We start from the raw sequence: 18,492 nt of genomic DNA on the forward strand, positions 1-18,492 counted from the left end.
AAAAACAACAACAAAAACAGGTTTATAACAAGTTTGGGAAACATATCATGATCAAAAATGCTTAAATTTTAGAAGTAGGGTAAATACTTTATTTCCGTGTTAGATTGGAATTTATTTTTACCGAGTTATAACAATAAGGTCTATAATCATTTGTGGTTCAGCCTCTCGTTAAACAATTGCTAATTGTGAAATAAATTTCGATCTTACACGGAAATAAAACAAACATATTTTCTCTGTTTATTTTGCAAAACAATAGCACAATATTTATTGAATTGGCGTTGAAAATCGCTTGAAAAACATAACCGTCGTGACGTCATTTTGGTAAGTTAGTTTCTAACATGTCCACTCGGCAAAGTAAACGGTATGTTACTTTTATTGAGCAACACGGAAACCAAAATATATAAGACCGTTGAAGAATAGTAAACATATCAGAATTTCACTTCAGTGAAAAATTCAACAGTGAAAATAGCATGGTATTTCGACCATAAGCATAAAAAAGAAAATAAATAAACATCAGTCTTCATTGGTGGTGTCATTATACGAATTGGAAATTAAAAATAAATTAGAATACTGGATGAAACTTTCAACTAACTGGATTGGTGAGAGACAAAAGCCAACACTTATAGATCGATGGTCTGTATACATACCTTTTAGATAATAAATATTAAAACCATCTTTAATTTAAATACAATAACTTTTTCTGATTGTCATTACAAAGCTTTACCTACGCTAGATACAAAACAGTTAGAACAATACCTTATATACATTTACACAACTATATGTGATAAAGATGTTTAGTAAAAAGCGATTTAGGTATGTGGACAAAAGATAAACATAATTCTCAAATAAATTGGACATGGGTGTCTAGCCATTAGACGAACATGGTTCTCAAATACAATTGACTTGGGCATCTGTACTTTGGACGAACATTATTATAAAATAAATTTGACTTGGGAATCTGTGCATTGGACGAACATGATTCTCAAATAAAGTTGACATGTGTATCTGGACATTGGACGAACATGATTATAAAATAAAGTTGACTTGTGTATCTGGACATTGGACGAACATGATCATAAAATAAATTTGACTTGGGTATCTGGGCACTGCACGAAAATGATTCTCAAATAAAGTTGACTTGGGTATCTGGGCATTGATGAAAATGATTTTAGAAACAATTACGCAAAACAAGAAACAATTATTTGCATATATACGGTTGACATCGTGTTCCATTGGAATTATAGGTGGGGTTATAGTGGTTTAAATTTTCTATGTTTGGTTATAAACCAAAAAAGTGAGGTATATAGAGCTATTTGACAGCAAAAATTGGTTTAAACATCATGTCCTTAGATGATCATGAACGAATTACAAACCTGGTTTCAAAAAATATAATTTGTTAATGTTAACCCCATATTAAAATTGTGTACTAATTTACTAAATTATGTTTTATTCAAAATTACAGTGGTTATTATTTACTTCCATTCAATTAAATTAATTAACTTGTTATTGGTCTCCGACCTAAGACTTCTTATTTTTAACAATATTAAATTTCAGGGATACACCAAATAGTATACGTACAATTTAGTATAAACCCGGTTCATAGGCAGAAGGCAAGGGCCACTGTGCGAGAGACACATAAATTTCAAACAACACAAACAGACTACATATGCATCCGAATAGCTTTATCAACAAAACATACTCAGTGGGTATACACCATCTATACACCACCATTATCAATCATCTGAATCGCAATTTAACTTTCTTATTCCTGACATCATATGAGTGTCTGTGCGTCTTTCTGAAAAGTTGGATGCGCCACCAGAAGCGCTTGTATTTCTATCCAGTTATAGCATTGGATGATTTGGAAACGATTTGTATCCTGAATTAACACTTAATGTGCTTTCTTGGATCAACGATTTCTTCATTTGATGGACTTCATGCTGGTTTTTCGAAAAAAATCTTTTGAAAAATGTTGTCAAACACTCGAACCATCGACCTTGTACGGCGTCAGAATCGTTTTCAATGTTTTCTTGTAGTGTGCCTGAAGTAGATTGTTGCACAAATTAATCTCATGTATGTAAACATGAAGCTTAAATCGGAACACTCTTAAGCCAATATTACCAAAACATTCGTTAATCATGTCTTGGACGTATCGTATTAATTTTCTCACACAAGATTTCCAAGTCTTACATATGAGCCGCGTAGCGCGATTTTGGGCCTTCGGACATATAATTGATATTACAATGTTTTAAGGTATTTGAATGAAATGATATTTCAGGAAAATATTTAAGATGCGTGTTTACAAGTAAGACCATGTATTGCGCATTTTGATTACTAAATTTGATGACATTCAAATAACGTCGTTACGAAAGCACATTATTTAAACGACGTAAAAAATTAACTTATCAATATATCAACTAGCCTATAATTTATCTTATCACATAATCTTCAAGGACCATAAACTAAGATAAAAATGATGAATCATTTTTGTATTTTTAATACATTTGGCCATTTTAAACACAGACTATTAATCCAGTCAAAATATGACGGGACGAAATCCATGGTTGCTATGGAAACATGAATAAACCAATGGTCATAAATTGTCGAGAAAATGATGCACCAATAACAAACTTTAAAAAGAAAGAAGTTTGGTAGAAATTGATTTACATAGAAAAAAACATTATTTTTGGCATTTTTATTAATGATTATTTCATTTGTAATATTAATGTCCGAAGGCCCAAAATCGCGCGATGCGGCTCATATCATATGTCAAATCCACACCAATTTGTTTGCTTGGAATAATTTTAATGACTTTTTGAAAATGCATGTTGACACGGACGTAGTAAAATTGACAATGTTAATTTTGAACAAAAAGATGTATTGTACAGCAACAGTGTCCCATTGAACAAATATGCTAGGTAAACATTGGACACAATTATGTAATGCAATTATATTGTCATAAATTTAAAGCTGACGTCTCTGTCACCAGCACTTTTATCAGAACTTTATATCAATATATCTGTCGAATTATCTACGTCAATATAAGATAACGATCTTTTGACGTTGCTCCAAGCACTTTCAACAGAAAAAAGTATAATGTTCGATTCCCTGATATTTGTCCAATTGAGAAAAGGTCGCTTTTACCGACAGATGTATATAACAATGCGCTGCTCTTGTATACAGAACGATAAAAGGTAATATTGTATATGATAAAGTTACTTAGTTGGCAAACAATGAACACTTTTACTTCGGTCGGCTTCAAAAGACGAATTTTTGTTTAAAGAAAAAAACGCGAACTATTTAATTTGAAAATTCATTTTCTTATAACTGTATGAAATAATTGAATAAAATTTCGGATAACGAAGAGTTTAACAACATTCTAACTTCTATCAAATATATAAACACAATTAATAGTAATTTATTGAATGTCTGCCTGTGAATACATGAAATAAATTGAATTGAATTGGTATTCTGTAGTGAGAATAACAATGTATAATTCTTCTGTATATTAATGTGATTGCATAGTACAGAGGTGTTTAACAGCTATTAAAATACAGGAATGTTTTTGTTAGCAGACGGCCATATTGAAAATAGCATGTTTTTACAGTGTTATCTGTAGTTATGTCATACTGTATCAAAATAATAAAAAAAGTAAAGATTTTATTATTATTATTATTATTATTATTATTATATTATTATTATTATTATTATTATTATTATTTGTCAAGTTATTAGGAAAGTCATAAACCGTATAAAACGTAGGTTTGTTTGCCGATTTATGCAAGTTTTATTGTTGGTGGTGTTTAGGGTTGTCGTGATAATGTCTTTTCCTTATATAGGAATGAAACAATGTGTTTGTATGAACTTCTAGGTACGTTTTAAATATTTGATGAGCTTTAGGATAAGTTTTTCAATTGGATATTTTCATTTCCTCTTCTCCTATTCACCAACATATACTACTTGATTCAGTATAAATCTAATATACATGTGCTATATATAACTGCATTGCAACAAAAGTGAAAGTTACAACTGTAATAGAAATACAGATTAAGCTAGTATACAAGTAATGTCTTACGTCGTGTTTTGGAATGGCTCAAGGAACGGTGTACGTGAAATTCACCGAGTGAAAAGCAGTTTTGTTCGATGACTCGATATTTCCCAGGTAAAGTATAATCTGTATAAAGTAGCGCAATACTGGTGTTATTCGCAAAGAATTGTATTAAAAATTAAAAAGCAATGACAGAAATCATTTAAAAGAACGTTAAAATGAAGAGGCTGTCTTTGCACAAAACACAAATTGTTCTTCTTTATACAATGCAAAGTTGCCTCCGCTAAATGCTTGTAGGTTACACAATAGTATCAGAAATTGTTAAAGGGACTTTAATGTACAAACCTCTCGGTAAAGGGTTTTCTGCGTGTTGAAGGGCTTTGTTTGGTACAAGATCTTTTTCTCGCAATATCTGGACAAATCGGCATCGAATGGTCTCATCCGATGCCAAAACATACTGAACAATGGCCATAGCCTTTGTTCGTCTTGGTACTTCCATTTGCAAAACCTGTTGAACATCATCTGGCATTGGCCAGTCTTTCAACTCATGAGTCATAACACGAAGGGGGAGAATTTCGATGACCCCAGGAAAGACATCCATCAGGTTATTCGCAATATATATTGTACCTAAACAGAAAACAAAAATTGTAATGTATTGAGTAATTGCTAAAAATCATTACATATTTTAGGTATTATATAATAATGAAAGTGGTTGTTATTTACTTCTAAAACATGTTCATAGATAATTTAAAAATCAAATTGCAAGCAATGTGGTATTCAAAGAATCCTACTTGCTATTTTATCTGGTCTTAGACGACGTCTTACATAGTTGTCAGAGCTATGTTCAACTTCGTTTATATCATATAATAATTTGAGTAGTTGTTATGTACTAGTAATCATGTTTAGAGATAATGTAAAAAGAAATTGATTGCAAACAATGTGGTATTCAATGGATCGTACTTGCTATTTTATCTGGCCTTAGACGACGTCTAACACAGTTGTCGGAGCTACGTTCAACTTCACATAGAAAATCCTCTGCTACAATTAGAGGCTTGCGTAGCATGACAGTCAGTAATTGCATCATTTTTCCTTTCCTGTTTTCGACACGCACAATGCTCATCTTTTCTTCATCTGAGATATGTCCTTTCTTGTAGAGATATTCGATATACACATTTGCATCTAGTTCTTCCGCCAGGAAACTCTTGTTGTAGCTAATAATATCATTAGCATCATGCGTATCCGATAATGAATCTGCAAAACATATGCATCTTTGTCATATTTTTATCTCAATTTATTTGATCATTTGAAACAGAAGCGTCGCACAGCGTATCTTCGATAATGATAGGCATATGCCTAAGTTCAATCACATATCAGTTAAAGAATAAATGTGATATAATTATTCATAGTCTAACTTTTTTTAACATGTATATATCAATTTCGGGGACTGTTGTCTGTCATGACTTGCCAAACAGGAACCACCTATTCATTGTTTTAAATAAGGATTCCAGAACAGACTTTTGTCAAAAATTTAGTTTTTAGGCTACGTTTCAAATTTATTGAGAAACTTATTAATGTAAAACCAACCCTTGTACATTAAACGTTGTGGCGAACCCGTCTCTCGTTGCATATAATTCCCGAAAGATGGTTTGTATTTTTTTTAATTAAGAATATGACAATTTAAAACAAGTTTTGCTTGCAAATAAGATCAATATCACTCACAAAGATACTCACTTTTATTGCGTTATAACCTAACAAGAAAAATTAACCAACCTATAAGTCAAAGGAACACGAAGTCAAACTGTATGCTACCGTTTACATGCATATAGTATTTTCTGTTGTTCATAGTGGGTATCTATAAATTGGTATGAACAAGATTTTCTATTATTTTTTTCAAAAGTCCAGATACCAAAGTCAATTTATTTGAGAGATCATGTTCGTCTAGTGTCAAGATGACATAGTCAAATTTATTATATAATGTTCGTCCAATGTCCAGGATACCAAGTCAATTTATTTGAGAACTGTTTGTCAAATGTCTAGATATCATGTCAAAATTCTTTTGAGAATCATGTTTGTCCAGTGTTAAGATACCTAAATCGTTTTTTTACTAAACATTCTATTTCACATAAAGTTGTGGTAAATGTATATAACTTATTGTTTCTTACTGTTAGTACCTAGATAAGCAGTTGTATTAGAATCAGATAAACGGTATGTATTAATTAAAGAGGCTTTAGGATTTATTATCATAAAGGGTATTTACATACAATCGATTGATTAGTGTTGATTTTGTGTCTCTCATGAATACGAGTTGATGAAGTTCATCCAAATTATTTTTTTTCCTTGATTGGCAAAGCATGACAATCCGTTTATTCATTCCAAAATATCACATAGACAAAATATTTGAATATACCATCAGTTTTAATGTCGTATCAAGAAATTACATAATAATGAAAAAGATATTTTGTATATTTAAAAATCATTCAAACAACGAGATGACACATTTTGTTTGAATAATGACTTGAGAGACTATTAGACGTAGTACAAATAATTAAAGACATTCACATAGAATAATATTCGTTCGCTTACAAAATATGTCTTATAAATACAGTACGTATTTGGCTAAGCCGAATGGACAACATTTACAGCTTATACTCTTTTTGGTCTTTTTCATATTGATTGAAAATTAATGTGTATTAAAGTTCTGTTAAAACACTTTTCTTGAACACGTCAGTTCCAAAAACAGAAAAGTAGGGCGAATGTATAAACAAATGTTCGTATCTTCAATCCATTACATCTGATGAACGAGAGGAATCTGTTTATACTTAACAAAAAGTTAACAAGTAAACAATTAAAGTTGATCGGAACGAGATTATGAAGTATTCTATATTAAATTATTGTTCTCTGTCATACGGGACTGATTTCCGTGTTATTGATACCATTTTTGACAATATATATTTCTCATGTATGCGCTGATTCTAAGTGTGCTAAAGGCTTTTCAAAATGGGTTTATGGTAGTATCTGGTAAGGTGCATTCGCATGTCATTAAGAGGTATGATTTTTGCATGTTAGTAATATTTTTATGTTTTATTTTGTTATTCATGAGTGTCAGTGGTTGGCGTGTTCTGTCAAGCGATTTGGAACGGCTTCTTAGAATATTTGATTCTGCAATCCAGTTATGTTATTAATTAATATATATTTGTGTCTATTTTGCCTGAGTATTAGAAAGAATGTCGTTAACGAAAACTATATAGAATCGATCCAGTTTTTGAAATAAGAATGTTTTGTTGCATTTGATAAATTATTACCCCGTTATTATTCTCTCTCTTTTACATAGTGTCTATTAACGTCAGTCTGGTTAAACAGGAAGCGCTGTTTAATTGAATCCAAATAGTGAACACGCGTTTATAAAATTTTGAAAATATTAGTGTGTATTTCAGCAGTGATTTCATCGAGTCGACGTGTCATATGACAAGAATATGCAATTATCTGCAAATTGAATTGAAAGTTAATCCACTATGCTATTATTTTTTTTTTTTTTAAATTGAAACGCTGAATGAAGTCTGTTGAGTTTTTTTGTTCTTTGTTTTTTTCATGTTTTTTTTACCCTGTTATTTTCACTGAAGTGTGGAAATTCTGATATGGTCACTACCTTACCGCTCTTTATATTTTGTTTCATGTTGCTTAATAAAGAAACGTACAGTTTACCTTGACGAGTGAACATGTTTGAAATTACTTTCAAAAGACGTCACGAATAGTGTTTATAGCAATTTTTCAACACCAATTCAATATATATTGTGCTATTAGGTAATGTAAACCAGAAAATGTGTTTTATTTAGTGAAGATCGAAATTATGTCATGAGTCATCTACCAATTAGCAATTGATTTTTTTAACGAGTGGCTGAACACGTGATAATAGAGTTTACTGTTAATACTCGTGAATATATTCCGATCTTACAAAACGGGGGGAAATAAAGTAGTTACTCTATTCTAACATTATATCATTTTTTGATCTTGGACCCTGTTTGCCAAACATTGTGATAAACTTGATTTTGTTGTTGCTTTCTGTGAGGTTTGTGCAATGTCATTAATATTTAATTTGGCATAACATACCCAATTTTTTTGTAGTTTTACATCACTTAATCTAATGGGGACTTAAAGTCCATAATAAACACAACTACTGTTATACCACGTACGAAAAATCTAGTATTTCGTGGGATTTTGTGCCATTTAAAGGAGTCTATTTAATGGTGCGATTTATTTTATTTCATGAATTTTAAATGGACTAGAAAGCTTATTAAAATTTAATGGCTATTACAGTTTAAACCGGTCTTTCAAAATACTAGTATGAAACAATGGATATGATATGAAACATAAAACATTTAAATTAATATGTTTCTAAAACGTGGTATGTAAACAGACATGCATACAATAATTAACTAAAACATTGATGTATCTGATGCCTTGCCTATTTGAAAGGTTGACACAGTAAATAATCGATTCTACGCTAGTGATCGAGGCATTTTATTTTGTTTTTTTTGCATTTTTTAAGATAGTGTCATTCGTATTAATACATTAAGTATTGAGCAAAGACGTGTTTTGTTGCCCGGCCTTAATATCACAAATCTCTGCCGAACGTGTTGAAATGTATTCATTTTTCAAATGGTTTCTAAAGGGATATGTTCGTGCTAAATGGGTATTCTGTGCTTGTATCGCAAACCGTCGATGTCCAGATAAAGACTTTAAAAAGTATATCCTCTAATCTGTTGGAAAAATGTTTGATAACTTTGGAACATTTCATCTGCATAAGAGATTTTAAGTTAACTCTACTGAAAAACTTAAATGTAACCATCTCCTTACATATTGTGTAACTTCGGTTGGGGATGTTATCTCTGAAACCTACATGTTTATGAAACCTGCAGACCTACATTTATTTAGGTCATCCCTCACTAATGCAAATTATTTATGTGTAACACTGTCAACTTAATTTCGGCCATAGCGACTCACAACCCCATGCAACTAGTTTGAAGAGTACAATGTAAGCCATAATGAATAGCAAGGTCATACATCAACTTTGTACAACGACATTTAAATTATCTTGGATTATATAAAATTGGGCTCACGAAAACCTACTAAAACAATATCATGACGGAGCATGCCCAGATTCAAAACCCAAAACAACCCCCCCCCCCAGAAAAAAGCACCAACTTTCATAAAATCTAGGTACCCGTGAACTTATTGTACAAGGCTCGTCAGCAAGTAACACCTATAACAAAAATCAGAGCTGTCAACGGTTAAGCTGCACGAAGAACAGGAAATATTAAGAAACCAAGGTCAAAAGGGAGTCCTTAGCTGTTTATTTCCAAGAACGGTGAAGTTGAGGACCAAATGTAAAGTCTTTGGCCGACAATTTAACATGTATTCTCACAAAAAACTACAAATAAAATCTAACCCAATAATACTCAAGACAACATGAGAAATCCGTATCTGACCAAGCTGTGGCGAAAAATTGAATATTTACATGAACTGAATAAAGTCAAACATATTTGGTAAGATCGGCTGGAACTCAGCTTAGAGATAAGACAAAAACAGAGAAATTGCCCATGTCACACTATTTTTCATTACAACACGGTCACCGATAAAAGTAACGGAAAATAAATTGATATGTTAACATCCAAAAAACATTTGAAAATGAATAAAAATAGTGAATAACACATAAGGGCAACTAATATATTTTTTTATGATTGTTTCAAATTTATATATCAATAATATCTGTCGAACACACAACATACTTGTGCCGTTTTTTCTCGGCCTAGTATTTTGTTTGGTCGCGTACACGTTGACACTTTCAATAAACATTCTTCACAAGAAGTAGGTTCCAGATAGTGTCAGGACAGTGACCTGGCGGAGATTAGGATGATTAACAGTAGGTAAAGATTTTCACCCAATTAGGACACCACTAATGCGTTTGTACGTCTACTGTTTCTGAATTATCAGCAAATGTAGTTAGTATTTAAATTACTGATAAATTAAATACTCCTCTTAGCAAAACTTTACCATGGTCTCTTTTTTCTAACAAAATGAAATTAAATATACATTTTTACTAACTACACACTTATTGTATACATGCTGATTCTCATGTACTAATGCTACTTAAAATTTTGCTGTTTAAAAAGTGCAAACGAATTCTAGCTGTACCTTGTAAAAGCTTTCAATCTACAGCGGTGTATATCAACTAGAGGAACAGTGCGCGTGTGGACTGACGTACAGTTGTGACACTAGTTGATGTTCTTGTATTCAGGCTCTAATCTATCTAATTTTTGTAATTGTATGCATGAATACTAATAAAACGCTGTTTTAAAATCTTGTTCCAATATTGTACCCATTTAAAACTATGTACGTTATTTACAGGTCACAGCTCATTGTCATGGTTTTGATATATTACGTATGTCTTGTTATTCATGTATGAAAAAAGCTCTTTTGATAATGCTACTTGTATTATATACGAAATTGATATGAATATAGGTATCTTCCATGCCCGAGGTTGAACCGTAGTTCCCAAGACACCTGATGAGGGTTCGGGATGAACTTACACGAGCGGCTTGGTAGATGGTTTTTTCTCCACTTTACGTTAAAACAAAAAACAAGTAAAATGTCATTTATGCTTAGTGATGCTTATGGCGTATGGATATTGCGATTATTCGTGTTGTCATGGGACATTCGCGCATTGATTCAGATTATGTTAATAGTCAATCGGTCTTTAAATGGTTCTAGGAGAGGGATAGCATATTTTACTGGAAAGGTCATAAAACTGTTTTATGGTGACATTTGAAGCGAGAAATAATAATAAAGCATTCTAACTATTGCCACAAGACAGGTTTCCATGATGCTGCAACGCTAGTTCTTCAGAACAAGGGAGGTAATTTACAATGTGGGTGACATTAAAAAGGGTTCCATAGATGCCATTTATCTTCGCCGGCGGCAAGATAAGAATTTCTATCATGGCTAAATATTGGATCTATTTATCTGAGGTGTAGAATATTGTTTCTGGAATATTGTAAACGGGAAGCAGCAACATATATACGCTTAAAACAACTGACATAGGCGCGTTAAAAATACTTTATACCTAAATACGCATCCTTGGACACATTGCTTTAAGAGATCGTAGTAGAGTGTTCGCGGAGCGAACGCAACTCTCATGTTTACAGTCCAAAAGAAGTATAACTCTGGAATATTGAATCTAGTAATATAGGCATTGATTGACCTTTTCGCGTATTGTCTCCAGCACAGTCCAAGTTTCATTTGAAAAACGTTGGTAATTACCGTCAAGTGTGTGCTGTTTTCCAAATGCAAGTTTAAATGCCATAAATTAGTTGACAAGTCCTGATGAGTTCCTCGAACTCTAAACTTTGACAATTTAAAAACAACAGAATTACATCATTCGAACGGCTTGGGTTTATTTTGTTTTAAAAGAGGAAACGGTAATCACTGAAAGTTAACATTTAGTAGCCTGGCGCAGTTAACCGATTGCACAGTCTAGTTGGTTTTATCAGGCTAAACCTTTCTTGTTCATGAATGGTTAACACCAAATGATATTGCGGGAATTTGCCCATGTGGTCACCGTGTTTATTTTGGTAATAGAGTTCTGAATAAATGTCCCATATATCTATAGTAAATTTTACTATTTTCACGTAATAAAAACGATTTCTAGGTGTCTCGCTCCCCTACACCAATATGGAAACTGAAGTTTCATTTGTGTACAAACATTGACAAAATTAGAAAGACATTTTTCCTTATAAGAAAGCAAAATTGTTAAACATAACCTAATTTTAGATTAACGCAATACACGAGACAAAACCATTTGAGGAATGATAAAACATTCAAGAGTAGGATTAAGTAGATCCATCAGTTTAGACGACATTTGTCAAATCACAGATTGAAAAATACATTAATAATTTCATTTCCTTGAACAAAACAATTCCAATTAAAGGAGACATAAGACAAACCTTTGGTTTAACATATATGAATGACTCAGTAGGTTCAAACGTTAGCCGGGCTACAGCATGTTGAGCGAATTATGAACAGTGAGAACACGATACGGCTGACGAAGTGCTGGAAACTGACGACTCTAGTAATCTTAAATATATCTCACGCATCGCCAGTACACTGGTCCTAATTATTATACGGTTGTAGCCTATCGGAGATCATAAAACGGTCAGTAAACGACGTTTTACCAGGTTAGCTTTCTATCGATCACATATTTTTTCAGGAACGTACTATCTTTATTAAATAAATATCGCGTACGTTACGAATTGCTGTCTGTGTTTATTTTCAAGAAAATGTCACGTTAATCTAAATATGAACTCATGAATGTAGTGAACGTGTGCATTCATTGGCTTTTTTATCTGAGTGCATGCAGTTCCGGTGGTTTGTTTTACTTTAATGATCAGTGCAGTTTGTACTTTATTCATCCAATTTTTACTATGCAGTGCAGTTATGTTGGTTTTTATTTATTTTACTTAATACATTACGTTAAGGATGGAAATTATCAAAGGAGACTTACGCCACAAATATTTTCTGTAGGACGCCATCTGATGCTCTATGCATGATTGCTTTCAGTGTAAAAAATGTATAATTTTGAGATATAAAAAACCCTTTTCGTTCACTCAAAATGAAGTAGCTTTTCAGTTTAAAGTTCGATCACACTGACAATTAAAATGAAACATTAACTAGACATAATACAATTTCGTTTTGCGGGAAGCTATTGAAACATAGAACAATTTTGCTTTTCATTCAAAATGTTCCTCAAAAAGAGGTGATTGTTCAGGACTCTATTTACGAGATCACTGTCATGTTACTTTTATGCTGATCACAAGGGTATTGATTATCCTTTCTGAGCAAATTAAGAATTTCTAAAGTTAAAGGGATTGTACACCAGATGGGCACCAAAAAATATTGTTTTCGAAACGAATCTCAGGACAATTATTTAAAATGGTGTTTACTCTTTGATATCAGTAAATGTAAAAAATATTTCCAAAATATTAAAAAAAAATTAGTCGGAGACCGGGTTCGAACCCCCTGTCGCCTAAATGCAGATAGACTGGTGCTACGAAGACCTACCTAAACAGTTGGAATATCTTTAAGTTTAATACTACTTGTATATCACGAGATAACACGTTTAGCAATTACGGCATGAGGAATGAATAATCTTCTATGCTGAGACCATATCTACAAGTCTGTTTTTAGTGGAATAATTATTCAAAAGTAAAAACTATGTGTGGTACTTCAGTAGTAAGTTCACGCATTGTATACATCCGAACAAAGTTTATGTCATTTTCGACAAGTTTTCTTTTTTTTCGCTATTTCATCATATAATGTCACAATAACTCTACAAGTTCACAACGTTTGTTATCTTTCGATGAGTTTAATTCAATCTGACAACTTATTAGATTGTGTAAAACGTGATCTATGACTTGTTCAGATAGTTTTTGTTCACACATTTAAGAATTGCATAAAATGGGGAGGGCAATCTGAAGCTATACTCAGGACATACTAGGACCTGACCAGGCATGCACAAACCCACACTTTGCCATTTAGGGGACGCTATACCCTACAAGATGCACTCATCGGGGGGTCCTGGGTGATATTTGGTCACGCGGTTTCTAGCGCGTTCAAAGTAATGGCCGTTAATTCGGGCGAACATTTCGTACGTTAACCAGCGCTCCAATAGCTCGTAGGGGGAGCTAATCTCGAAGATATCTCTGAACCAAAAATGATAGGAGGTTATTTACGGGTATTAAATTAGGTCTCTCGGATTCCTTACGTTACGCACCGTTGGCGCATCTCTGACGGCATTGCGCCACCGTTTCTATTTGCCTACAAGGATATTTTATACGCTAAGTGCCGAAAAAAATGACCTTAAATAGATATGGCAATATCGAAGATATCTCAGCATTCCCTGCAATGACCAGGCTGGACCAACATGCCATTTAGGGATGCTATAACCAACAAATGACTCGTTCAAGGTTGTCGTGGATGTATTTGGTCACCGGTTTCTAGCGCTTCCAAAGTATGCCGAAATTCGCGATATATTTCGTACTTTTAACGCGCTCCATTAGCTCGAAGGGCAGACTAATCTCAAAGATATATCGAAGAAACCAAAACGATAGGGTGTTTGAACAGTATGACAATTTAGTCTCTCTTTCCGAAGTGTACGCCACCGCGCGGCGCATCTCTGAGTCATTTCGTACCGTTTCCATTCGCCTACAAGCTATTTTATACGCTAAATGCGAATTAAATCTTTAAATGGGTGTACGGCACATCTCGAAGAATCTCAGCATCCCTGCACCTATCGGCTCGTGACCAACTTTGCCATTAAGGTCACGCTATACCCTACAAGTTGCACTCATGGGGCAATATCTCAAAATATCAGCAGCATTCCCTGCCATTACAGGCTGCAGACGAACGTTTCCATTTAGGGGTAGCTATAACCCAACAGATGCACTCGTCAAGGTGTCTGGATGATATTGTCACCGGTTTCTAGCGCGTCAAGGTATGCCGAAATTCGCGACATTTTGTCTTTTAACACGCGTAATTCCCATTATAGCTCCGAAGAGCAGTTATCTCAGAAGATAGCCCGGAACCTAAAATGAAAGGAGGTTGGTAGGTATTGAAGTGTAGGTCCTCGTTTGCTACGTTACGTCCACGTCGGCGCATTCTGACGTCATTGCGTCACCGTTTCCATTCGCCTAAAAGTCTATTTTATACGCTAAAATGCGCAAAAAAATGCTTTAAAATGGAGTAGGCAATCGCGAATGATATCACAGCACCCTGTACCTGACCAGATTGGGGACCCACTTTTGCCATTTAGGTACTCTTATACCTACAGACTCCAATCACTTTGACCACCCATGCGTTCATATCCCATAAATGACTCAACCCGCCAATGTCATTACTTATATGTACACATAGTTCTTATTTCATTCAAGAATGGTAAACAATTACTTCATTTTTTTAACCTTAACTTTGACACGGCCAAATGCGTTCATTCCCGATAATGACATCAAACTCCAATAGTTCACTTTATTTCATTCAAGAATTGTAACAATTCTTCATTTCATTTTAGAATACTTTCAGTAATCCTTTCTACAACTTTCTGTAAATGGAACGACCCGACTGTAACCGTGAATATTTTATCAGATGACGTCACAATAACTCGGGAAAAGATGTTTAACGTAACGTAAAATTGAAACACTAATGACAACGAACATTATAACATAAAATAAATTAACACTGGCTCAAAATGTTTACTTATATTTTGCGGCGACCCTGCTGACAGAGAAAAAAAACAATAACAAGATAAAAAAAAAGACATGTATCATTGTATGCATGAATTGCGATCGCAACATATCCGATAGATGGTTGGTTTCACGATGTGATAAACGCAAATGCCGAAAAGGCAGTTTATTTAAGAATCGCAGTTGCAGTGCTAATATACACCTTTAATGTACAACTTTAAATGGTTAAACTTTAATTTTGGGAGAAGTATTTCGTGATCACAATATCAAAAGGCCTTTCTTAAATCTAAAAATTGTTCCCACCAATTTACACTATCAATATCCTTTAACCAGCTCTATTTATATGTAAGGGCAGTATAACAAGATGTTGTTGTCTAAATCCGGATTGCCGTTTATGTATAATATCAGGGGGGGGGGTTAAAAATGACGGTACTTGTGTTGCAAACAGACTGTAACCAGGCTTTTTGCCAAGCTGACTTCAAAGCAATAACTTTCGTTGAGAACTGTTTTTTATCTAAATATTTAATATGTTTTACAAAATATTTGTTTAATTCATTTGTATCAATTTAAAAGACCGTCAAACAAATTTATTATTTATTGTATGACTTTGGGCAATGTAATATTATGTGTTGATTCAAGTTTAATATACTCCCTAAGTTGCTCCAAAGTCTGATTTTGTTATTTCAAATTGCATCTGTTAAATAAATCATTCTCACTTCTTTTGTCATGGAATATAAATTTATTTTCTTAGAATTTATACTGAATTATGTGTCCTATTTGTGGCATCTTAACGATCATTCTAAGGTGTTTTTGATTTCATTTGTGAACCATAGTGGTTGATGCTCACGTTTTATACGTGTTTTTGTTACAGGAGCGCGTTTGGATAATGTATTGTTTAAGGAATGATAAAATCTTGAAAGCATCATTCGATTTGAAATCATATCTTTTTTCCTCCAGAAAGCCAGTATATATCTCTTTTAAACGTTGTTCATCAAACGTTTAAACGACTCTATTCTGTATGCTAGCAAGAATCTCTTTAATGTTGCTCTTTAGTAGTTGAGTGTGTGAAACAGAATAGGAAAATGATCACTAGTGATAGCGGTGATACATAACTAGTCCACTCTATAAAATTCACACTGTTTGGTAATAAACATGATCTATATAGTGGAGCTACCTTTAGATATTCTTGCTTGGACATTTGTGTTATTGTTTAAGACCATAATTTTTTATGGTTATTCTGTCCATTTGGTATTGCTAATTTACCATGTACACGTTTTTTTGGTACAAATAAATCATGCCTCCAAGTATATGATATTCTGTGTTTCAGGAGTAATTCTAGCTGTGCATCATATTTATTATCCCATAACGGATATGACTCCCATAACTTTTGATAAAATGTAATAACATACGAATGATGGCAACTGAGTGATTGAAGTGTGTCATCATGCGCACGATTTATTAATCTCAAGTATTTGAATAGTCAAGTTTAAGTGTTTCCAAAAGCCACAATGTTTACACCATAATGGTCCAATCGAAGAGACAGCCTGAGTTTCCTCAGTCGACCAGCGATTGCATTTACAAGCCCCGCACGAACCAGTATATATATCCTCTGAACAACCAGTCAATTACAGACATTATCAGTCATACTGTAAAAGCTAAAGCCATGTCAAATAAAATTTATTACATTGCTTAAACTCTCACTGGTTGTGTGTTTTACACATCTGTGTAATATAACGTTTCGCAATTGTCTTGGTGTTAATACGTTTGCACGTGTTTTATAGAGTTTTTATTAGTTAATTAAATATGACATTTTATTGTTTCAACAGTAAAAAGTAATACATGTCACCGCGTCATAGAGCATGAGAACATAACGTTAACCGACGTCATTTCCGAAAAGGCTTTCATACGTCCGCTCTTATTTTTCGGGCTAGTAGAATATGAGGTGCTTCCTTTTAATTCACTACATCTTACTATGTTTAACTCACTTTTCTTATATCTTTTAAGAAACGTCAAATTAAAAGAATATATCGAATGGCATCCACTGCGATCTGTGTTATAGTGAAAAAAATGCAAGTTATATATAATGGAAATTCCTGGAAATGTATTCCATAGTGCAGGTTCGTTAGTTTGTTACTTAATGCAGTGCGTTCAACAAAATGCAATGCAGTTTTATAGTTTGACGTTTATGTAGTACGTTTAGCATGGAAATAATAAAAGGAACATAAGCCACAAGCAGATTTCATAGGATTCCACTCGATGCTCTGTTTCCTATTTCGATTGGTGATAAAACCATGCAATACTTTGAAGAAAAAAACACTACTTTCGTCCAAATACAGTAGCTATTTCAGTTTTACGTTCTGAAATAAGCCAAGACAATCAAAATTCATACGTTTATACTACTACATGTATAACCATTACCCTTTCTGGGAAGCTATTGTTTTTTATGAGGGTATTTTATATTGTAGAGTCAAGACGTTTCGTGTAAAGATTATGCTTTTACTTAAATGTCTCAACCATGGGCCTATGTTCACATTGTCATTTAATGAACAATATGATTAATACGATCCAGTCTTAATTTGTAACGTCAAGTAATGTTACGATGCGCTCCTATATGTAAAATACTACAAATACTAGCAAAAACACTAAAATACTGTTAGTATAAAACTGCTGATCACACGTAGTTCGATTTATCCTTCTCAGCATTAAGATTCTAAAGTAAAACAATGACTTTAACAACTTATTAGATTCATTGATTTCAAAAACAATCAGAATGGTCTAAAATGTGGTAACAAGTGATCTCGCTTTTCATGACTTTATGCAGATGTTATTCCGACCATTTAAGAATTTAATTTTCTGGTATGATGAATTTAACTAACGTCCGTATTTGTTTCGCCCTAATGCCCACACTGTTGTGTATTGATGATATTTACGGATTTAAACTATGTAGTAACTCAACTTTCATACTGCTCTTTATAAATTTAACACCAAACAAAAACAAACATCGTCCTTTCATCCAATTGCCATGATTGCAAGTTAATACTTATCTACAAAGCGGTCTGGCTACAGTTGACGCTCTTACAGTGCGCGTCATCTCCTTTCCAGCCCAGGCTCTGTGGGGAACACCCGAGCGGTACACTCTGGAATAGTTTTGGT

General features: G+C 33.4%; 1 protein-coding gene across 1 annotated transcript in view; it reads right to left on the reverse strand.

The window, feature by feature from the left end:
- The window catches only part of LOC128246827 (uncharacterized), a 69,431-nt gene continuing 50,939 nt past the window's right edge, over positions 1 to 18,492 (reverse strand). The window contains exons 10-13 of the mRNA XM_052965294.1: positions 5,009 to 5,299; positions 4,394 to 4,675; positions 4,076 to 4,174; positions 1 to 2,041 (exon numbers count right to left, since the gene is read on the reverse strand). Coding sequence (XP_052821254.1) covers positions 1,845 to 2,041; positions 4,076 to 4,174; positions 4,394 to 4,675; positions 5,009 to 5,299 — 869 coding nt within the window. The 3' untranslated portion in view covers positions 1 to 1,844. The remainder of the gene's footprint in view (positions 2,042 to 4,075; positions 4,175 to 4,393; positions 4,676 to 5,008; positions 5,300 to 18,492) is intronic.

Source organism: Mya arenaria, chromosome 9 (genome assembly GCF_026914265.1).
Source record: "Mya arenaria isolate MELC-2E11 chromosome 9, ASM2691426v1".
NCBI classification, from domain to species: domain Eukaryota; kingdom Metazoa; phylum Mollusca; class Bivalvia; order Myida; family Myidae; genus Mya; species Mya arenaria.